This window comes from Vidua chalybeata, chromosome 4 (assembly GCF_026979565.1).
Source record: "Vidua chalybeata isolate OUT-0048 chromosome 4, bVidCha1 merged haplotype, whole genome shotgun sequence".
NCBI classification, from domain to species: domain Eukaryota; kingdom Metazoa; phylum Chordata; class Aves; order Passeriformes; family Viduidae; genus Vidua; species Vidua chalybeata.
The window spans coordinates 57820532-57845320 of record NC_071533.1 but is presented as its reverse complement, the minus strand read 5'-3'; the positions used below and the strand labels follow the sequence as shown (position 1 = coordinate 57845320).

Genomic DNA, 24789 nt, shown 5'->3' with positions numbered 1-24789 from the left:
CAACATTTCTAATCAACTGTGTGTTTTATGAGCTCACAGGAATATAGCCAGGTTGTCTATCTATTAATCAGTTGCTACTGAAACGCAGTGAAGGTTTGTCCGAGGTCTTCCTCTGTACCATAAAATCATTAAAAGTTCATCACATATGTATCAATTACTTGGACAATGTTTTGGGCATCAGTTTTGCTTCATGTTTATGCCAAGTACATACATGCATAAATATACATACAGCATATGATATACACAGCATTAGATACATAATGTGCAAAACAAGCATGCAAATTATGATTTCCTGACTGAAGGGTACAAAGAAGATCCCTATCTTGCCAACATTATCCAAATCCTTTTCCCACTTTTTATTTGTATTTTCTTTTTTCATCTCTGGATCAACAGGGAGTATCTAACACGAACAAAACAAATCAGAAAGCCTAACATGTTTCTATTTACTGTGCATTGATCCAACACTCACTCTAACTTACTCACAATAAAAAAAAATACAGCAACACAAAAAAAAGGTAGGCATTTAACACAACTAGTGCCACCTTCAGTAAACCCTGGCAGCTGCAACAAATGGATTCCCTTTTTGGGACCTCACCGGCCTACCATTATCAAGGTTTTGACAGCCCTATGGAAACTAAGTTGGGAACTGTGGTTCCCGGTCACTTCTGTGACACCCTGGACTCAAAGAAGAGGGGCACCACCAGCTCTGCAGACCCTCTGCCTCAGAGAAGCAGTGGCCCTGGGCATGCTCCATGCTACGCAGTGTAAAGGCAACAGTGTTTGGATGTTCAGGAAAAATAACTCACCAAACTGTTGCATCCCGGAGTTTGGGTTTAGATTAGGGTTTTTAATTTATGTTAAAATAAGTCAAGTTCTGTAATCCCGCGTTTCCCCCGCGTTGTTTCCCCCCGCGGTTTCTGGCCCCATGTTGCCCGCTGCTGGATCTTCCCCCTGTTCCGCTCCTGTAACCACCCTGCCATCCGGCCCCGGGAAACCCCGTGCTGGCCGCCCCGAGCCACACGGTCCCGCTCAGCCCGCTCTGGCTCGGTGCCCGCCCCTGCGGGGTTCTCTGGTTGGTCGCTGTTGCTGGCGTCACCGCCACGGCAGCCGCCCCTATTGGGCGGCAGGCCGTGGATCCTCTCGCCCCGCCCCTCCATAAAGCCCTATCCCGCCGGCAGTCAGGCGCCATTTTCTCCCATGCGAGTGCCGGGAGCGGTGGTGTCTTTCCATCGAACCGCGCCACGTGACCAATAAACCGTTCCTGCCAAGCACGGAGTAAATGGACAAATTCCTTCCTCTTTGCCGGGTCCCTAGCGCACGGTAACAGAGACTGGCCGGCCCACGCGCCCGAGACACGGAGCCGTGTCCGGGAACCCGCGGCAGCAAACCCCGGCAGCACGTGGAAGCTACGCCACAGCCGGGCTCCCAAGAGCCGCGTGCAGCCGGGGAGAGGAAAAACCCACGCCGCACCAAACTTCTGGTCTCTGAGGAGGAAGCACATCAGGAAGGCAAACACTACACCTCAAACAGCTCAAGAAAGAACTCTACACCCTATATTCATACAGAGCTGGACTTCATCCTACTACTGCCTTGTTTTTTGTCTCCCCATGTGCAAATTAACATAGTTAATAAACAACCTCCAGTTGGAAGACAAAAATCTCCAGTAAGTTACCTAACCTGGGGATCCATAAAGGACCTGAAGGTGTAAAACTGACTGTTCACCTCCCAAAAACACAAGGCCTCTCAGAATTTATTGTAGCACTTGTAAAGTATGTTCAGGGAGTTCACAGGGGTTGTGATCTCACTCCTCTCTCACCCCACACGTGGCTCAGGAAAACAAATCCCTAAGCAAGCAGTGTCCATAGCTCTCCCTCCTCAACACATTGCAGTCGGAACATGGACTTGACTGATTGAAGAGATGCTGAAGACTTCCTCACAGAAAACCGTCCAAGGAAAGAAAACACACAACAGCAAAGCACCAACTCCTGGTTTAAGGCAGGTAGTCCCTGCAAGGGAGCTGCAGCCAGCAAGACTACCAATTAAAAAATAAAAATCTGTTAATGCATCAGTGAAGTGCCAAGCCACAAATCATTCCTTGCATAGGGAGTCAATTCAAAAACACTCAGAGTGCTGGTGGTACGTAAGCAAGGACTCTATTCTGAGGCAATCTCATTTTGGAAAGACCATACATAAAGTACAAGATAAGGCTGAATCCCACAATAAGAGAAATTAAACGAAAACATACATGGAATAAGCACCTGGGAAGCACAAAAGAGTTATGATGCCTGCAACTCCTTTCACACTTTGCATCTTGGGAGTCATAAGACTGCTGAAAGAAAAGGCACACACCACTGCATGGGCAACACACAACTGATCACTGCTGCAACTCTGAAACATCTCTCACACTGGCACCAGCAGAGTCCTCCCTGCATGGAGACCATCCCAGGCAGCACCTGTGCTTCTCTGAAAGTTTCAGTAACAAGGAGATTGTCCTGGCTTGTAAGATAAGCATATATTCTATTTGCCATCTGTTGGGCAGTTTTCTTATCTTTTCCAAGAACAATGTCTCCCTCCAGGGAGGTGTCTTCTGTTAATGGGCCATTGAATGGCTCACTGCATGACTGAGAAAGTTACATCATCCCATTGTGAGATGCTCCACCCAGAGGGAGGAGCCAAGCATCCCTACCTGCATAAAATCAGCATTTCTTGAGACAGCAACTCAGCCTCTTCACTGGATTCCCAGAGGAAGACCAGGTCCATCTACTCTATCACCAGACCTTCAGAGAAAACTACACGCTTCTACTGGACCATCGCTTCAGCAGCATTTCATCTGCCATTCCAGGGGGAGCAGTCATCATTTAACTGGACTATCACACCCTGACTCCTCAGGGTGTCAGGTTTCTGACTCTATCAGTAGTTTTGTTTGTACTAATTACATTTTTTTTATATTTAGTTTTTTTCCTAGTAAAGAACTGTTATTCCCATTCCCATATCTTTGCCTGAGAGCCTTTTTATTTTGAAAATGTAATAATTTGGAGGGAGGGGGTTTACCTTTTCCATTTCACAGGAGGCCCTTGCCTTCCTTCACAGACTCCTGTCTTTTCAAACAAAGACAGAGATACAAACCTAAGTGAGGCAAAACTGCACAAACCCTAAAGATGTAATTCACACTGGTTGTTAGACAATTTCTTCTTCTCCAGCAGTGGTAATGTTTCTTTCTTCCTGCTGATTTCTATGCCACGTAAAATAAATTTAAGAAATATGGCTGCATGAAATAATAAATGCAATATTTTTTTTTACAGGTAGATGGCTTTCAGCATACAGGAAAAGGGGCAAAACAACTCTCTTGTTAACATATTGATTCAACTATATAGCACTGTGTCACAGCCAATTATGCGAAACCGACCAGCTTCAATTAGAATGCGATAGGAAGGAATAAAAAAGAAAAGCTTTTGTGATCCTCTGTCCCTGAAGCAGCACAGACTGTGTGGAGGTGATCAGATGCAGGAGCCAACTGCCCAAGATTCTGTGGCATCACTCTCCTTGATACTGCTCTGAAGGTAACCAGAAGAGCCCCCAGCAACTGCTCTGATTATCAGGCTGCTCTTAACTTCGGGGTTCATCTTGCTTTGTAAAATTTGATTATGTCTGAAGGTCCCCTCCAGCGTGAACTATTCCAAAGTTATCCTGCAATCATAATGACTTTCCATTATAAATTATTTAGTGCCGTAGTGAAAACACTGCCAGGAAGCATGAAAGAAAGCAAGATTTTATTATTGACAAAAATGTCATTTGATACATTTCCTACTATTGAGAGTTGGTACAAGAAAATCTTAAAAATATTAGCTTTTCCTGTTAAATAAAAATTGAAGGCATTTACCCGTTCTCCTAGTCGAGTGACTGTCCCCATAGTAAGCTAAACATTGAAAAAAAACCCAACCCTCAAACATGTTACATTAAGTTTTACATACTTGTATAAACAAACCCCACAGACACACCCACACAGATTTATGGACCTTTGTTGGCACACATTATGCATATGAAAGTAACTACTCAAGAGAAACAGAATAGTTGAGAACAGAAAGGACCCCTAAAGATCATCCAGTCCAAGCTCCCAGCTCAGGCCAGAGTGACCCCCCACAGGTTACCCAGGGCCATATCCAGTCAGGTTTTCAGTGTCTCTAAGTAGAGGAGACAATACTTAAAAAAATCAAACCAAAACAACCCAAAACTTGTTCTGATTTCTTGTGATATGCCTAAATTGCTCAGAGTGTTCCTGATTCACAGTTTTATTTATACTGCTCCTGTAATTTATAGCCTGTGAGGAAAAAAAAAAATGACAGAAGTCAACCTGAATACACTATAACAAACTTAAGCAGAAAACAGCACTTTGTACCTTTTTTTTGAAATTTAGATACTCGAAAGCTTATTCATCAGAAAGTAAAACATCTTTAGGTTTAATAAACAAGAAAGCCTGAAAATTGGTACAAAAGGTTCCCACATGGTTTGAATAAATTTAATAGTAAGAACAGTACAGGTTTCATGCACAACTCAAGGGCTGCTACACAGCCCATTTTTTCCCCTTAATCTTACAGAATGTGAGACTGCCCTGCGGAATAAAGATTCACTACTTAGATTATTTTGCAATGATTTTTCAGAAGTAAAATGATGCTCCAGGGTGTCTTTCTAACCAGGCAGCATACAGTGATTGATTAGTCTTTACCATGAATTTATTATTTCAATAGCTTTCAATATCAACATGGTTAGACATATCCGACATATCCCCATTTGATTAATTTCAAATGAAAAGTGGAAGTTACATCCCCATAAAAATATTTTTGGCTAGAACTGAATGTGAGATTACCTGCAGTTACTCACATACCTGTAGGCACAAATAGGCCTTGGTGAATTCTCAGCACCAAATCCTCCCTGCTCACACGATCTTTAAAGGTCTCTTGCAACCCAAACCATTGTGATGCTACACATTTTACTGCACACTGATGATGATCACAGGTACTACTGCAGAGCTTAAGGGGAAAATGGGGGAACATCCTGTGCCAGGTACTGTGTAAACAGGAGCTACATATGGCCACACAGCTCATTGTAGCACAGTGAAAAGACAGCTCAGCTTACATTTTATTCAGCCTGGGATTTTGGTCTGCTTTTATGAAGCATCTTTCCTCCCTAGCTAGAACATCTCATCTCTAGCATTCAAATTAGCTTTTACTTACAACTGAATTCAGGTAACTCCGCACAACTCTCTCTTCTATTACAGCAAACTAACATCTTGAGGCCTATTTCTGTTTCAAACATAAAAGTGTTAGGAAGGTGTGATAAAAAGTGGCATCATTTGTTTTCAAATTAACTGGATTACTTCTGAAATCTTGGCTTGACTAGCTGCACACATTGTTTCAAAGGACCAGTAATCCACAGCTTTGTCACAAAACACATTTTATCATTGGGGTTAAAGAGATTTACCTTGTGAGGCTCATTTACACAGCTAATTACATTATTGCTTTGCTGAATCCTTCCTGCTCTCATCACACATGCAAAATGCCATCTGCCCTAGTAAATCTAACTAGCCAGATGAACTCTTAATTTACCAATGCAATTTGTGAAGAAATTTTAAGTACCTCTGAGGATATCCAGTTAAGAAAACATAATCACTAACTCCTGCATTGCAAGAGTACTGTATATATAGACCCAATATCTCATTACTCTGGCAGGAAAATGAGGTTATCACTAAGTGTGCTTCTTAGAACTGCTCTACAGAAAGGGATAGAAAAAATAATAGAGATTTAAAAATACGCTGTCTGGCAATTAAGTATCAACATAAATTAATTACAAATTCTTCTGCTAAGGAAGCTTTTCAAATCTAGGTGACAGGAAAATAGCTGGAGTAAAACCTTTGGGAATGCTATGGTTTCACTTCACTCAAAAATTCCACTGAGCCAGTTCAGCTGTAGTGCAATTCCAGCATTATTCAAATTATGTCAGAAATTAATGTCTTTTTATGCATAAATATAATATATTAGGGAATTATACATAATATAATATATTAGGCTTCTATTCTGAAAGGTCTTCAAACAAGCCAATAAGAACTATGACTGAATCATTCATATTGCACTAAAAGAACATTTTTTCCACACAACAGGGGAGAATTACATAGATAATGCAAATGATCAATTAGTAACTACTTTATTGCTATCTCATTCTCATGTATAAAACAGTATTTCAGTCCATTCCTGTCCATCTTTAATAGATAGAGTCAATGGACTACATACACATTGAACAGTTCATAACCTCTCTGAATATAGGTCAATTAGTCTGACATTAACAAATTAAAATGTTAATGTCAAACTTCAAACTTGGGGTTTCTTTCCTAATTATGAGTCACACTAATGAGTATCTCCTGCAAAGCCAAGAAAACCAGGAAAGCCTTTCAGACTTATCAAAGACAAAAACGTTCTAGGTATCTTAAAGCAAGTTTTACAGCAAGTTCAGTTTACTGACATTTTAAAATACTTGCTTTGACTTGAATGGGGCTTTGGTTGTTTCCCCAAAGCCTGAAGCCATAGCCTCTACCATGGTCAGATTTGGCTCTCACTGAAGACGTCTCCTTTTTAAGGTAACCCAAGGTTACCTTTGGTCGCCTTTACTGTTCCTGCCCCCATGAAGGATCTGCTCAGACTTGCTGTCCCTAATCCCACAGCATCACTTCCTTCTGGTTCCACTGCAGAGCAAGGTAAGAGCTCAGAAATGCTGATGGCTGTGAAGAATCCATCATGCACAATTGGTGACTGCAGAGAGGGAGGGCCCTGACACACTCACTCTGCTCACCCCATTGTGCTCTGTCCTCTCTGTGCATAGCAGGAAGAAAACTCACTCTGTAGGACAAGTGGGAAGTCCCATAGACAAGGAGAACTTCGCAATTCCCACATAATAAGAGATCACTTTGGTGCTTTTCCTAGATAAGGAATCTAATCCAGGCATTCACTCATATAGTCTAGACTATTCCTTTCCAATTTCAGATTGAAAAGCTTCACTCCCCTCTTCAAAACATTTTCCTCAGACAGACCTGGGACATAGCTCTTGTCCTTGGAAGAGAACTAAGAAAAAAGCCCCAGCCTCCTTAGATAATTTATCCTCCCTCTTTTTAGGCAAAGTCTCTCTCTATACAATTGACTTTTTTTCTTTCCATTGAGTTACTGGAAACATCAAGTTGATTCAGCTTCCACCCTCTTGCTCTTCTCAAGAGGCAATTCTGATCCTCTTCCTTCTGAGCACAAATCCTGAAACAAACACAGATCTTCCTTTGCTTCAGTAGCCCACAACACAACATCATTCATTTCCATTCAAAGGTGGTGAACGGAAATTGTCTGTTCAACCACCTATTCAGGTGCATGAAAGAAATAATGAGCAAAAAGTCACCATGCCTTTTGGACAAGAGAAAAAGGAAAGTAAGAAAGGAGCTTTGCTGCTGTACTTCACCACTAATGTGCAAAATAAAGCCCTAGAACCTGTTATTACACAATGCCCAGAAAAACTTGTTTGTTGTATATCCAACAAATACATACTCAATTGTTTAAGTATTTTAACCTCTCATCTGCTATGGCAATCTGTCTTGTCACCCTCTTCCACCTTCAGCATGCAGCTTCCTCTCATCAACATTATCACTGTCCATTCCCATTCTTTGACTCCACATTATTTAATTGCATATTGTTATCCTACAGCACTTTGGCTGTCACAAAATTAAAAAACACACAATATGACACAAGCTAAAACACAATAAATACATGTTTAAGGTCTTGGCAGATTTGTAAAGCATACGCTGCTTTATTCATAACAGAAAGGACAAGCTACCAGACCATCTAGAAGTGCACCTTAGATTATACTGAATGCAGTGTGGGGCAATGTGAGAGACAGCAGGGAGCAGAGATGCAATATGAAGTAGGTAATGTGGAGATGAAAAGCTATGAGCGGGGTTGAAACCTTAGAAATGGCCTAACAGGGAGAGCTTTAGCCATAGCACAGGTAGAACTGCATGGTGGAACTGCTGAAGACAAGGAACTGCACAGTAGCAACAGCTTCCAAGGTAACTGGAATGTGAAATTAAGGAGACTCCCTTTACACACTCTTCCTAACAGAAAATAACATTGGTCCACTGAAGAAATAAATTATACAGCAGTGGATCAGATAAAAGTAAGTCTATGAACTTAGTTCACACACAAAAAAAAGTTCCCCATTTCCCAAAAATGGAAGTTATTCGTTAGGAGGACCGAATGGGTACTTTCAGTCTTCCACAGGAAATCCTCACACCACACAGCTGCCCCAAACTTGAGGTTATAAACTTGAGTTACTCTTCAGCACAGTCACATTTTCTCTTTAGGCACATTCTGCTTTCCATTGACATGCACAGACAATGTTAAAGAGCCTGGCCAAGGAACAGATTTGAAGAAAAAAGAAATAGCCACAATATTAACTGTTACAGGATGCATGGAATGAAAGATTTCTCCTTTGAAAATAACCTTTGCAGGGGCTTTCTAGTTGTTCCTTGCTACAAAGAAAGTTCTGTTCTTGCCGAAGTTTTGGAAGAAGAAAAAAGAGAGAGAAGCCTTTAGAAAAATCCTTCCTTAGGAGGCTGCAATGAATTTGCATGCATCACACAGACACAAAATGAAGTTGAAAGCTTTGAAGAAGTATTCCACACAGAAACTACAGTCTCCCTTTTTCTGAAGGCAACAAAACTTCTGTAGCACACTGTTTGTGCCATGACAGCTATTTTTTGCCACTTGCTTTGCTTGCAGCAGCTACCTCAAGTTCTCCCTAGGCCACCATCTGGTAAAGATTTACAATAGATTACAGGCAAAGATTTAACTTGGTGCACTGTATGTTTGTCTGGTTTAGCACGCTGCACAGGCTCAGCAACTTCTTGATAGGTTGAGTTGTGTGAACATAATGGACTTGCAACGTTGATCAAAGCAGTAAATATGTGGACTGTATGAACAACATTTTTTCTATTCCTTTATCTCCTCAGGAGTTGCTGTAAACCGAGGAAAGCACAGAAAATCTTCTCTTGCATAACCTGGATTATTGGAAATATGAACACAGATAATTAATTGAGAATGACATGCTGGAGCCCTGCTGACCAGATCGCCTCAGCGACAAGCATTCTGGCAGCTTCCCTGAGACTCCACAGAAATCCCTTTCTCTGCTTCCCCATTTTTGCAAGAGCCACAACTTTCCACATATGTTTGATAACTGGGGCATACATATTGGTTCAAAGTACTACAGAGACGACTATTTCCTCCAAAAATCAAAGCAAAAGTAAAGATTGCTACTCTAAAGAGAGCTAATTAGCCCTGATGCTTGGATTTACTCGGTACAGGTATCTTTCAGCTGAGTTAAACAGCCAAAGCAATACAAGTAGTAGCAATATTCACATTCACAACCATAATCACAATTTAAAGTTCACAAAAATAAAATAATTTTGTATATTTTCTGTCAAAAGAAAGATCTATGCTATGTTATCATGCAATACAAGTCATCAATCACACAAGTGTTTTTAGGTAAGAAATTTATGTGCTTACTGAAAAAGGTGTCTAAGTAGATTTGTGAGGCTTTTTTATAACTGGCAGGCTTACACTAAAATGTATATACTGATAGATTAGTCAGCTTAAACTACACTGATTAACATTTGTGCCACCAGGGTTTCTCTTCCAACATGAAGATAACTCACTTTTGGAAAAAGGAAGAAGTATACTCAAAAGCTTTAATACATACATGGAAAACTTTAATACTGTTAAAAGTATAATTAACATTTACACATTTATTTTGCTCCAGCAACTTTTGTATTCACTTGGAAAAGGCACCATTTTGGTTACAATCTGAAAGTTACACAGACCATCTTGAGAAGTAAGAACAATAGTGAGAAAAAGGGAGAGGAAAAAATACCGATTGTCATTTTCAATGTAATGAAAATTGACTAGCAGGACTGTGGAAAGATTTCTTACAAAGATCTATGGAGCTGTCCTTACTTCAGCTGACATCATTCAAGAAAAAGCCATCACTGAACAAGACTTAGAAGTTTATTGTTCTGTGGACAACCACCTAAGCAAATTACCAGACCACTATAATAGGGCTAGGCTGTGCTATCTTATTATGATGGTCTGTAACAAAGAAAAGAGAAGCTCAAATGACTGCCTTTCCAATAACAGGCAGTCTCTGTACAGTGTTTCATATGATTAACTCAAAATGCTTCATAGCAGCCAAGATGACGAAAGAACTGAGAAGTCCCTTGGAAGCTTGTGCAAACATAATTCCAGTAAATTCTGTGATATTCCCCCCCTCCCCCCCGCCTCCTCTCTCTCCCCAATCAGTTCCAGAGCTATAAGTTAGAAATGAGAATGAGGTTCAGCACTATGTGGATAGCTAAGCCTGTAAAAATTAAATGAAGGGGCAGGATAAATACCAGTGGTAAGCTGGGAAAACTATGGTGCCTGAGAAGAGTTGCCTGAAAACCCAAAAGATGACTGCAGCTGCTGGTAATTTTCCAAGAGGTTCACCCATCATGCCAGATACTGTGGCTGATTCAAAAGCTGTTCTGTCCCACTTCCCACTATAGGAGATGCTGCAGGTATGCTCTGCAAGTCTCAAACAAGCTATCAAGCTTTTAGTGGTGCTAAAAGTACAATAGTGCTAATTATCTAAATATATGCATTTCTAGAACATAGTACCTTTGCTTTTTTTCTTTAAAAATATGCAAACCCCACCAATGAAGACTCTACTTAGTATGACAAACAAACAAGGCCATGTTCGCTCACAATACTATCGTGTACACCCTTCCCTTCCTTGTAGTCAGCATCCCCAGATTTAGTTGCATCCAGAACTTATCCTCTGTGCACTGAGGCAGGGAATGCTGCTGATCAGCCTGCTGGCTATACCTTGTGTCTCCCACTAACATCCACAGACAAACAGAACAGGGTCAGGAGAGTTTTAAGGACTGTCCATGCTGTAACTATCAGCAGGTTTCCTGAGTTCCTCAGTACTTCACACAGAACATACCTAACCCACTGGCCAGAGATGTTCCCACAGACAGAAAGCATGTAACTGTCTCATTTGGAATGGGGAGAAGTCAGTTTAGATTGGGGAAATATAAGCTGTCTGAATACCACACAACTGTAAGCCTCCTTAATTTATGATTATTATTAAACTCCAAGAGGCATGGCTGTTTGAGGTACCCTGCAGGAATTACCACAGCCATCTGTGCTAATGCCACTTTCAAGTACCCTTCCCATGGAAGTAACCCAATACCCTCAAGCTCTACCTGAGGTTTGTTTTCTTTAGTTTCTCCCTTCTGTCCTAAGTGTTGAAATTGTAAAGTTGAACTGATGTTTTCCAATTGCTGTCAAAGCATGTTTTTTTCTCCTAGGCACAGCTGGCAGGCAGAATTACACCAGATCAGGGCAAGCACTGAAGACATCATAGAGAAAGAGTTCCAGTTGGGCATAAAGAGCAAGAATTCCAGATTATCAGCTATGCTACAGTGATTAAAAAATTACTTCCATATTTTCCCTAAAATGCCTGTCTGCAAAAGAGGTTCCTTGTTTACATAATCCAAAAGAAGTGGGCAGGAAGGCATCATAGAAGCCTTAACATTTGCAACTGTAGTTTTCTGTGGCAACCTCCAGCAGATCATCTATATAAGCCTCCCCTCCCAAAAACCTCTGTCTCCTCCCTGCCTACAGAAAGTCCTTTTGACAAGCAATCTGTTAGTCTGCCATTCTGATTAAATCAGGGGGGAAAGAATTACTCTTCTGGTGACTAAGAAAACTAAAAAGCCAGCCTTAAATCTGTTTCAGAAATGTTCTCAGACTGCTCCTCGCTTACATGGGCATGTCACCAAGCAGAGCAGCTCTTAACTTCCTAACATGAAATGAGCAGTGATTTTTAACACTACTTCCTTAAATGCATATGAGTGGGCAGAGAAAAGAAGAGGCTAAATTATCTCATATCTTCCTGCTGTTCCATCTTCCCCAGTATTTCCAACATTGCATACAAGAAATTTCTTTCACTGTATACACTGTATTTCCAAATGAAGGAGCACTGTTAACCCAATTCCCCATCCCTGCTGTATATAACACCTGTCACTGCATTTTGCAGTGCACCTGTCACATCCGCATTTTTGATATACACACTTAAGCCACTATTATAAATTCACACCACAGCTCTACTCACAGCTGTGGAAAAACACCAGAGGGATTGAGTGAAGGCACTGACTGTCACTTGACAACAGAACTGAGCCCATCTAACAAGCCAATCTAACAGCTAACTTACTAATGGGCAGATTGCTCTTCCCCTCTTCTCAGCTCCTGTACCAGTTCCACCTATGCTCCCAACCCAGCCCTAAGATGAAAGCTTTGAGAAAACTAACCCACCTGAACAAGGGGGTTGCTATCAAACACTAGCTCAAAAAAGTAGTATATCACATCCAAACTGAAACTTCACACAACTGGAAAAAAGGATATCCTAAATTATGTCTTTATGAAACGTCATAATGGCTGTAGGTACCTGTGCAAAATTTTATGGTGGTGGACTGTAGCACCTGCAGAGTCAGAGCCAGAGCACAATCCTTTTATCTTGTGCAGACATGCACAACATTCCTGGGAAAATCTAAAGTTTAAAAATAAAAAGGCACTACCAACTACACAGAACTGAGCTTAGCTCCAAAATCCAGGCATACGCATTTGTCCACAGGGGACATTCTTCCACAGGGGAGCTGTGGAAAACTTATTACTAACAGGAAGCAAAGTAAAAATGAGCACTGAAGAATTAGTTACAAAAGGCAGAAAAGCTAGTTTGACACATGCACACACAAAATAATTCTGCCTTAGTAAGTTTCAGTGAGGGGGTGATAAAGTGTTTTGATTACTTGCTTTAGAACCTCAACACAGCCAATAGATTAAAAAAAGTTAGTATCGTAGGAGCTCATCAAACCTACCCAAAACAACAGGGTTTTGCATATGCATTTTCTATTACAGTTATACTAGCTGCAGATACAGTTTATTTTCACATCAAGTTGCAGGTTTCTTCTTTAAAATATCTGGAAATAATTTAATTGCTGAATACACTCATGTGATTTATGACTGAGATAACACAAGACTAACCTGCTGAACTTCACAATCTGCAGCTGCTTTAAAGGCTGAATAGATGAGGAGAAAAAGAGCAAAAGGGGTCAGACACAGGATCTGACATTAAAATATTCAAGTTCTGATCCTCAGTCTGATAAAACTGTTCAGCAAGCAAGATTCTGCAGTCAGAAAGAACTGAGAAGTGTAGTCCGGGTCTAAAAATCATCTTGTTTTTGTTTCCCACAGCAAACAGTACATTTAACTCTTCACACTATCTTTTGCCCAGAAAGTACCTGCATTCAACAGTTGACTTTTACGTTGAACTCCCACTTTAGCAGAAATGCTTATCTAGAGTAAAAGTCAGAAGCTGGAGAAAAGCAGTTGTAATTTAAATGGTAAAACTGTTCTGCAGTATGTTCAGCTACAGTAGGGTAAGGTAAACAGGCTTGTAAGTTTTTGTTGTATTTCACCTAAAAATAGGACCAGGAGCTTTATTCCCAGCTTCTTTCCTTTGTGAAGGCTTCATATTTTCATTACAAGACAAGTTGTGAAGCCAAAGATTTGTTGGGCACAGCCTGCTGGCAACTGGCATCTCAGATTAACATTCTCTTATTGCAACTAACAACTGTTTCCCTGGGAACAAAGACAAAACTGATAATTCATAGCAGCCACAGCATCATACTGACCATGCCCTGTCCATACCAAGTTCATATCTGATGGTTTCCAATACAACAGATGACATGCACCATCTCACAACCATGAAGTGACAACTTTATCAATAAATCAATGCTACAGTTTATGAAAAATTTTACGTAAGAAAAACTGATTATTCGTTTTGTCAGATGTCCTCTTTCTTAGCTAAGTGATAGAAGGAACTTGTAATTTTCCTACTATCATCTCTTTATTTTAAGTGGTGTTATTAACAAGAAGGAAAATGATGCCTCTATCCTCAACAGTCCTCAACAAAAGGAGGAGCAGCACAATCATTACCATGGAGGAACAAAGGCACACTGAGATTAAAGTCACCTACTGAGCCTCAGGAAGCAAACCAGTGACCTGCAACTTTTCCAATCCAGTGTATCATTAACTCAAAGTAGAAGCTGCTTCCCTGAATAAGAGTTAACTCATTCCCATTTACAGCAGTACATCATGTGGTAATGAGTACAAAAATATTTGACTGGTGGAGTTGAAAGCAGAATCTATTTAGACTCACTGAAGCACTGCAATCAGATATCCTAATTCACTTCTTTTGAGCTAGTTTCTTGCCATATCCAAAGAGCACAGCGCTGGTCTTAAAGATTCAGCAATTTAAAAAATCTTAAAGGCATTACAGTTCCTTGCCCTGGTTCTGTTACTGTACTTTACATAAGAACTATATTAAATCTGATTAATAACTTACCTATTAAATCTAAACTTAGATTAAGGTTATATTTCCACAAACTTGGCAGCATGAACAAATTTAGAAGGGAATAAATAATTACTTATCTAGATGTAACTAGAAGAAAACCATCTCACAAAATATTTCTTGACTGATTTTTTTCTTTAATATAAGTGATCCCTTTCAACTGTTGAGTCTTAGCAGCATGCAATTAAGAATAACATTTCCCAAAGACTCTCATGTACTTACTATCTTTTTTTATCATAGCATAATAATAGAGCATAAAGCATATAGTATATGTAAATATATAGTATATATTTATACAGTATAAAGCAGAAAAGTGTGAAGTATAAAGGCATACTTTGGACTGAAGGACTATGAATGTTATCCATCAGAGCACTATTAGAAGATGACTTGCAAAGGCAGGAGTATCTACATGCAATTAGACAATCCTATCACTTCTCCTCCCAGGTAAGAGTAGCAATACACTGGAAAACGGAACGTTGAGTACTTCCAAGGAAAAAATATAAGACTACTAAGATCAAAGGTCTAAGTGATTGCTGCCAAGGCTTACACATAAATGATACTTCTCTACGTTGTGGTTATAGGCAATACATTGGGGCATCAACCTGGAGCTAACTGTTCTGAAGCACCTGTTCTATCAGAACGATGAAATCTGAAATAGAAACATCAAAAGGCTTGATTTCTGTGTCCATCTGTTATCACGTTTATTTTCATCTCTGAATCAGAATTAACTCTATTTCAAATTAAAAACCCCAAACAAAACAAAACAGCCATTTTAAATATGTAACTGCACCATTAATACACTGAATGTGAAAACAGAACAGCATATGGCAAAAGAGATTATGGGGATTAGCCAATTAAATGGTATGACTCAAACCGACATGATCCGCCAAATCTGTGTTTTGCAGTGAAGTATGTGGGGCCATGGGAACATGACTTCACTTAATACAAATTACAAAGGCAAAGTTCTGAAAATACCTGATTTGGCAAAAAGTATCTTCAAGGAAGTAAGGAGAAATAGGAGCTGTTCAAGGCTTACAAGCTAAGAACAAATTTTTTACTTCTTTAATGCTGGAGTTTACAACACCAACTTGATGTAGAACTTATTACTAGCAGTCCCACCAAAAAATAACCTTGACCATAAAGTCCATACTCACTAATTATTCACATGCTTAGGACACAGGATATTAATTCTGACACACAAGACTACAGACCAAATTCTTGGTAATACAGAAACACAGTAAATGTCTCAGTGAAATCAAGTTTCTACAATCGTAAGAGAACAAAATATTCAAGAAGAGCTTTGGGCAGAGTGGAGGTGTGCTTCTAGGAGCTGAATGCAGATGGCAATCCTCACCATCAGGTCTCACAGAGACACAAATAGCTCACCTGATCATTTAACAGAAGGAAAGATGCAAAAGAAGCAGAGGTATCTGGAAACAGTGCTTCCCAAAGGTGAGATTACTGTCACCTTCATGCAACTGCCCTCATTACACCTTGTGCAAGGTCTGCTCAAAAGACACATCTTACAGGAAAACAGACCATTTTTTCTGGCCTCTTTTCAGAAAGGCCATTTTTTCTGGCCTATTGCAGAATATTCTGTTGGTTAACCCCTGGGATTCTGAGCACTTGCCTAAATACAATTCATTCATTCAAGTTCAGCTGAGCTCATTCTTCTACAGTTATGTCAGAGACGCATGAAGAAATGTCAAAAATCCAAGCAAACAGGAGTTCACAGATATCATACACATATGTGACCCATTAGACTAATGAATTTAAGGTTTTATATTACTAAAAGTTTAAATTTATAAATTGAAAGCTGTATTACAAAATAATATAAACACCTTTTATACACAGTTGCAGCTAAACCACCAAAAGGAATCAGTTACAAACCAAAGCCATTCTTATATTTAATTAAAGGTTCATCTTGATACAATTTTAAATGCCAGATTATAAAGAACCGTTAGCACTTTTAAGAGCTAAGGGAAACAAAAAGCATGTTGAAAAGTTAAGTTGATAAAACTACCAAATCCACAACACCACAATTTCCAAAAGCACCTTTTAATCAATACAACCTCAATAAGGTTGCACACACTTCTCCAACATCTTAAGTTTTCCTTTAGAAGGGACAGCTTAGTAAGAAACAAATGGAAAAAAAGTCTCATTAAAACAAGTGCAGTTTCAAGTCTTAACCTGACAGCTTTCAAAGGAACAAGGAATACACAAGGCTATGTAATGGACCTGCTCTTACATAAAACTTGACCATGAATGCACATATATGGAAACAAATGAAATTTATTTCAAATTTCCTGTGCTAAATCTTATAATATTATAACCACCTGACTGTTTATCACAATATGCAAAACTCAGCTGTCTTGTATGGATTTAATGGTAAATACAAAGCAGCTTATCTTCTACTTCTACCTCATGCTGCTTCAGTTAAGAAAACACCTCAAATCCATCAGTGACAGCTCTGAGATATGTAAGCAAAGTTCTGTGAAAGGTCACCGACATTTCATTTTCATTAACAACCTCCTCCCCATTATGCTTAGCAGAAAAATATTCTTTTATACACAACTGTACAGATTTCCAAGCCATAGCATGTGCTACTTACAAAGCCCTTCATATATTTCACTTCCTGATTATGGCCTTGGTATCAATGATAGGGTGTATCAATGTAATAAATAAAAATAACAACATCAATAACAAATCTGTATTTTAAACAGAAGTAGTTTATCCACTTACCTTGAGGAAAAGTATTTGGCTGTACTAAATACAGGAATGCATGTACTATTTTAAACAAAATTCCTATTGCCCCAGGTTCATGGTATGCACCTGTATCATACGTCTTGGCTGGTACAAATCCAAAATCCAAAGTTCCAGGAGGTGGTTTGTATATAGGCTGTACCTCTGAAATTGTACTTCCACAAAACATCAGCAGCAGTAAACAGAGTTCCACAGCCATAGTGAGCAGTATTCATAAAATTGGAGGTAGAGGTATTTGTCCGACCAAGTCTAGAAATCTTCAGTACATTCACTTGAGGAGTAGCTTTCTAGCCAGAATGCTGGTGCACTCTCACACCGTTAATTCTTAAATGTATTTTTACTTCAGAGTGGTACAGCAGCCTCTCGTGAAAATGACTCAACGCATCATCTCTGGCAAAAAGAAGAAACAGCTCATTAACACATGTGCAAGCAAATAGGAAAGTGCAAGACAACCTGCAATCTTCTGTGAAAACTTAATGTATCAACAGCTGCAAAAGTGAGCCTGACAGGACAGCGAAGAAAAACATTTTGAGGTTTGTGAATGTTATACTACATACATTGTACTTGAAAGAGGTGGAAAAAGAATTATGCACAGTTCCAGGTCAGTGAGTTTTCAAAAACAAAGAGAATGTTGATACAGCTCCAAGGGAAACAAAACTAAAGGAGCATTGCATGAATTGCGCTTCTGACTAAGTACAATATGTCATGTCACAACAATTACACAATGCATTTAATTACCACCTGATGGTTCTGTAGTTGATAACACTTACTACAAGTCATACCCTGCATTTCTTTAACTTACACCTTTTAGCAAAGCCTTCCATCCTAGATACTCTTAACTGTTTTCCAAGATTGAGGAAAAATTATACATCACTGAAAACTTATCAAAACAAAAAAACAACAAACAAAAAAAACCCCAACAAAATATCACTCTCTTGACAGATGACAACAGGTGTCAGCAATTACTTTCTATTAATTCAAGCTATCTCAAAGCTCTCCTTAAGAACTGGAGAAGTCAACAATTTTTATTTACAGCTTGCTAAAGCTGAGTGTCATTAAGATGACTTTGGATGGTTAAACATGTTTAAGAACATTCTGAATCTACAAAATGGCAGCAGTTCAATCTACCACTACTCTAAGAAATGTAAACAGAAATACCCCTGGCTTTCCAACAAATTAAGTGACCATGTCTTGATCTACAAGAAGCCAGGTAAGACTCCTTCACTTCAGTGTGCAACAGCAGTCTCTGAGGAAACAGACCAAAACCAACCAAATAAAAGGCAATAGAGAAGCTGCTGCCATTCCCTGGTTCTGGAAGCTGCACACACCTGATGAGTGTGCCAGTGGGCACCTCGCTGACTCTCCCACCCATCAGCCCAGCTTCTCTTTGGGATGCCTTTGTGATCCCCCAGAGTGCCACTGGCAGGGTCGTGTGGAAGCACACTGCTCGTGACAAGACATCACTTCCACCCAGAGAGCACCAGCTGCCTTCTCCAAGCACAGCTGGGCCTCTGCTGCCCTTTTCAGCAGCACAGTCCAAGAGAAAAGCTTTCAATTTCCACCTTGGTATTCAGACCATCCACCAGCAAGAATGACAGCAAAATAACACAAACACCTCACAGCTTCAGTCAGCCCAATGCTACACCAACACCTTGACTTCCAAGGTACTTCCAGGTCAAAGGGATGCTGAAGACAGAGACTTAAAATCTGTAGTAAGGCGAGACTTAAATCTCTCCCATGCTTTACAGTCTGGTTAAACACCAGCTGCCTTTCTGAAAACCAGTACTTTGCAAGAAGTCAAAAACACATTGCAAGCTTGTTTAGTAGTCAGCGCCGCACTCAAAGGATAGATCAAGAAAAACATGGAACAAAGGAATACAAGATCAGATCAAAGACCTAGAGACAGTTTTGTTTCTCCACTGTTCAAATGAGTTAAGAGGGAACACTCAAACCTATCTTTTTTCCTCATGGCTTATGAAAACCAAGAAGAATGAATAGTAATAATGCTATGATTAGCACAATTATCCAACTCTTATTCAAAAAGGTTATGTTAGCAACCCCTCTGAAATATGCTCAACACAAGCAAACAGTCATTTAGAACACATAATACCATGGAAAACAATGTTCTGTTAAAGATTAATGAAAGGAAAAAAAAAGTTCAAATCCAAAATATTAATTTTCCTCCTTTAATTTTTCCACTGAGACTAGTTTTCTTCAGCCTAGAAGATACTTTTTAGTGAAGTTTTATGATATGCATATCTTGCTCTAAGGCTGAACACAGAATTGGTCAAAAAGTGAAAACTGTTTAGGCTGCAGTTTATTATCAAATCTCCAGGAATCTACAGGACAAAATATCACAAGACCACAAGTAGATGAAAAAAATTATTTTGCCTTTATGGCAGAACAGTAAAAACTGTGCAAGTTGATACACTACTGTTCTGATGCCAAAATTACCTTTTGTTTTACATATAATCCTCATATATATTCATAGCTCTGTGGACTATTATTGTATAGCTATATAGTTTCCTAGCTAACTCCGGTACTTTTCCTATTAGACAAATTCCTGAAGGCCTGTTCCAAGCTTGCTTCTTCTGGGAATATCAAGGCCAAGCCACCTTCTCAAGACAATACACATAAACAAGGTAGAGCTTGTAGCAAGGAGGGGGGGCTTCAGAGGGGGTCAAACCCAGAGGGGAATTACTTAATTAACTGCACTTCTATTTGGGGATTCTTGTCAATTATGTTAATTTGCTAAATTTATAAAAGTGTAAAAGCTCTATACCACGTAAAGCCCTATATCACATGCACATTTTCAATGCAATTTCAGCATGCACGTCAGTGTGTTGTACACCTGGAGGGACCTTCATTAAATGGTAACCACTTTTTATCGCCTTAACCTTGTTTGGCTCTTGATTTTAGGGGCTCAAAGGCAACAGTTCATTTTTTTTTTCCTTTAAAAGAGATTTGAGTATTTTTTCTAAGTCAGGTTTAGTTTTCTGGAGATTTCTGAAATACAGTTGCAACACTTCAGTGAGTCAGGAGAAAAAGCTCACACATGGTAACTGAGCCTTGATTTCAAAAGTTAAGGAAACAGATGCAAAAGCATCCATTTCACTGAAATGTTAGGTGCAGCTGAGAAAGATGAAATTGAGAGGATGATGACTTCTTTAACTGGTGTCTCAAAGCATAGTTCTCTGTAGTGCTCTGTTACATTAAAGGGAATGCAGAAGAAGATAAAGTACACACACAACTGTTTTTGGTAAGATTTTAAGTTAAAGACAATTTAAAGTCTATCTAATTGCACAAACAGGCAAATAAAATACTTAAAATGTTCTCCCAGTACAGGAAAACAATCACTACACCTTCTAGAAGTAAGTAGTCACGTATTAACCAAGATAAAGTGGTTCGTTTTAAGACAAGGACAGTACTGAAATTGCAAGGACACTCCCCGTACTGCAAAAATTAACAGTGTTCTGCTAAATGGAAAAACATAAGTCTCCAATTCTACAGAGTTTTCAGTCAAGCTTTTATAAAATTCAGGTGAGTTTCCTGCAAATCAACAAATCTCTAGAATTATGGCCATGTTCTCTTCTTCTCCCTTTGCTGGCAAATATATCACAGCAAACATGGTATATTAACTCTTAGAGTATTTATACTATATAAATATAGTATAATCTATACTGGGCAATTCCTCCAGACTGACACTAGTTCTCCTTCATACTACAAAAAACACTACTATTTTCAAGGTTACATTAATAGTAATAATAATCAGGAACCTGCAGAAACACTATTAAACCTATAACTTAAGATGCCTCTGAGCATCTAATATATATTCAACCTACCTAAAAATAACTCAGATTTAAAAAACTCCCAGCAGTTCTCCTTTTCTTCATATCTAAAAGAAACTTAGCTGGGAGCTTATTAGTAGTTAAATATGCTAGACAAACAGCATTAAAGAGGAAAAATCTATCCCTGAAATCTGTAATTCTGAGAACTTCAAAAATGACCTACACAGGAGTGACACAAATAAAGAGAACTGAATAGCAGTTAATGCTAATCTTCATTGCAGCATGTGGGCATCTCATTTCCTCAGGCACAATGTGGTATCACTGCAGTCAATGAGTTACAAGAACTGCCAGTACAACTCTCTCCAAGTTCAAGTAAACAGTGAATGAAAAGAAGCTGTGTGGAAGTTTGAAATGCTTACAGTAATTATCAAATAAGCTACCAATTTCATTACTACACACCCTGTGAAGTATTTAACAAGCTAAAATAAATTAAAGATTTTCATTATTATGTGTGGTTTGCAAATGTCCATTTGGAAGAGACTCAAGCTTTTGCATTTTATGCTGTGGCTGACACTAATATGTACAAGTCGCTAAGCATAACTCCTGGGGTTTTAAACACTACCTGTGGAGAACACCGTCACTCAAATATGCAGCACCATTATCATCTCAGATATATCCTTGTTACTAAAAGTATTTTCCAAAACCAACCTCTGCTTTAAGTTTAACAAGGGAAGAGGAGACAGAGTTAGATGCTTTAGTTCATCAACTCCTATGATACACCAACTCTGAAAAACAGACCTCAGAGGCAGCAGGATGTGCAGCTCTTTGTTCCAATGGGGCTGGCCTCCTTCTGTTTAACACCACAATCCATGCAAATGCAACACTGCAGTGCAGTGATGCAACCATGATTAACCCCGTGAACTGAAATTCAATCAGCCAGGGGCTAGACTGCTAAAGCTCAATGGGGGTGCCTGCTGGCAGTGAACCAGGACAGGCTGGGATGGTGGTAGATGGTGGGTGATAGTTGTCCATAGGAAGCCCACAAAAAGGTTCTGAGTACATTTGTTACATTTTTTTCAATTACGCATTTGAAAATCGAAGTCCATAATCCCCGTCCACCATGCCAGCAACCACCAGAAGTGAAATTAAAACAGCCACAAAATAGAGTTACAGGCAGACTGAAACTCCTAAGTATGGGGAAAAAAAAAACAAAAAACAAAAAAAAAAACCAAAAACAAAAAAACAAACAAAAAAAACCAACAAAAAAACCACAAAAAAAAAAAACCACAAAAAACACACCACCAAACCCACACCACGACCTTCCCTTTCAAGAGACACATGCCAAGTTAGATACTGGCAGGTTAAAAAAGTATAGTTTTCTGTTACAAAATCTGCCTAGGCCTACCAACAATTACAACCTGTTGCCTTAGGAGGATTAAGAAACAGACATAATAAACACTAGGGACTGCAGAACAGAGCTTGGCAGCACTGAGAAAAACTAAACCAATAGCACCTTCCACACAAGGCAGCCCTGGTACCCATATGACTTGCCTGCTATATGTTCAAATCAAGCAAGTGGTCAGGTGAGGAAACTGAATATTCAGAATCCAGTTTGCTTTGAACAGCTTCTTACTAATTTCAAAATTAATAAAATAAAAAAGCAACATCAAAAAATTCTTCTCTTTTACAAGTCACAGACATTTGCAAGCAGAAGCACACCTGTAAAAATTCCAGGTGAGATACCTTCCCCCAGGTATAGGCAGGTCTGATTTTTAGCTGACTGCCTAAATATTTAAAGTACATTTTCACTAACCAAATAATTTATTTAACTTGATTCTAAGTGGTGCATTTATCCCAGTATTCATAGACCATTCTTTGTTAAATTACTTTCCAGCATCACATAGAAAATTGTAAAACACAGTACGTCCAGCCCATAAACAGGCAGTTTTTGGCAAGTATGAATTGATAAGTGCTGTGCACGTGTCCCGACACCAAAGTACCGCAACCCCACGCACATTTCCCACTAGCAGCTAAGACCAAACCTTTCCTTCACCTTCTTTGCAATTACTTAAACAGTAGAGACCTCTTCCTCTAACAGGCTGCCTCGTCTTTATCTGCAAACTGCAGAGGAGCGCGGGTACCGCAGCTCTGCCTCTGCTGGAATACCGACCGATGTGGTAGTTTCTCTACCGGCTCCTCTGCATCTGTGCGCAGAAGACACAGCCCATGTTTACTGCCCCTTCTCTCCAGCTCTCGGATGAGGTCTCCGGCTCACTGCAGAGCTCACCTCTGCTGAGGAAACGTTTGGCCAGCCGGGTGGGCAGGCGCGGTCTGCCCAGGTGCACAGCGAGCAGCCAGAGGCAGCACTGCCTCAGGGAACTCCTCCGAGGCGGGCGGCATCCGCCGCAGCGCTGCCGTGCCGAGCGCGGAGCCCGCAGGAGCGCACGGGCCCTCACCCCGCTCACATCCACCGCAGAGCCAAGGCTGGGGGTCGCCTCCCTACTCCCCGGCCCTGACGAGCGGATTTCGAGGACAGCACAGTCCCGTCCGCCTCCCCGAGACGGCTCAGACGACCCCCACCGCCCGCCTCCTCCCTCCTCGCCCTAGGCAGGTGCCCTCAGCGGCCGCCCTTTTCCTCCTCCTCCTCCCCGTGGAGCGGCTTCCCCTCTCTCCGATCTCTGGGGCTCTCCCCGCTCAGCTCCCGCCGCTCCTCTCTGTTCATCTGCCAGTGCTCACAGCTGTCCCCTACCTCTCCCCAGCCGCCGCCGCCACACACAACCTCCGGGGAGGGAATGCGCACCCCGCGCCCGCCGCTCCGCTCTGCTCAGCGAGCGGACCCGCCCTGGCTCCCCGCGGACCGGCGGCATCCCCCCGCCGTGCCGCAGCCCCCTCCTCGCGGCCAAACCCGTCTCACCCGCCATCCCACTCCCCAGCAGCACTGACCTGCCCGCCGGCCGCCCCTCTGCCCCCGCCTCACCCCGAGCTCTAAGGACGCCTCCATCCCGCCGCTCCCACAGGTCGCTCTCCCAGCCTCTGCTAAGCCCCCGGGGATCCCTTCCCGCCGGCAGTCCTATTCCCTCGGGCACCCGCCTCCCTCGACGGCCACCCGCCCCCTCTCACCCAGCTTCACGGAGCTCCCCCTCCCGCCACCGCTCTCCCGCGAGGGAAGGGGCCGCGCTCTCCCGGCCACGACCTCCCGCCCGCAGCGGGAGAAGGCGGAGGAGCCTCATCCCCGCTTGCTGCCCTCTACGGCCCCGCCGGAGCTGCTCAGGACCCCTCCTCACGTACACCCCCGCCCGCAGCACTCACCGGTCGAAAGGGGACAGGGAGCCGGAGACGGCGGGGCACGGCCAGCACAGCACAGCCCGCTCCGCCTCAGAGCGCCGCGGTAGCCGTGGTGGCGGTGCCGCCCGCGCATGGATTACGGAGGGCGGGCTCTGCCCCGGGCCGGGGCTGCAGGACCACCCCGACAGGCCGGGATGGTGGGGGGAGGAAGAGGAGGAGCGTGAGGGGTTTAACCCCGGCGGGATGTGCTGGGCGAGCAGAGCTGGAGATCGGGATGGGATGGGATGGGATGGGATGGGATGGGATGGGATGGGATGGGATGGGATGGGATGGGATGGGATGGGATGGGATGGGATGGGATGGGATGGGATGGGATGGGATGGGATGGGATGGGATGGGATGGGCTGCGCACTGCTGC

At 41.3% G+C, this 24789-nt stretch overlaps 1 protein-coding gene across 3 annotated transcripts in view; it reads right to left on the bottom strand.

Annotated features, from left to right (window-relative positions):
* PROM1 (prominin 1) overlaps positions 1–24441 on the bottom strand; it is a 63879-nt gene extending 39438 nt beyond the window's left edge. For 2 of the 3 annotated variants that reach the window (XM_053941523.1, XM_053941524.1), the window contains exons 1-2: positions 24396–24441; positions 17278–17688 (exon numbers count right to left, since the gene is read on the bottom strand). In XM_053941523.1, the coding sequence (XP_053797498.1) occupies positions 17278–17497 (220 nt within the window). In that variant the 5' untranslated portion in view covers positions 17498–17688; positions 24396–24441. Of the gene's footprint in view, positions 1–17277; positions 17689–23373; positions 23461–24395 lie in introns of those variants that run through there. The other variant, XM_053941522.1, reaches the window with a different exon arrangement.
* Between the last annotated feature and the right edge of the window lie 348 nt (positions 24442–24789).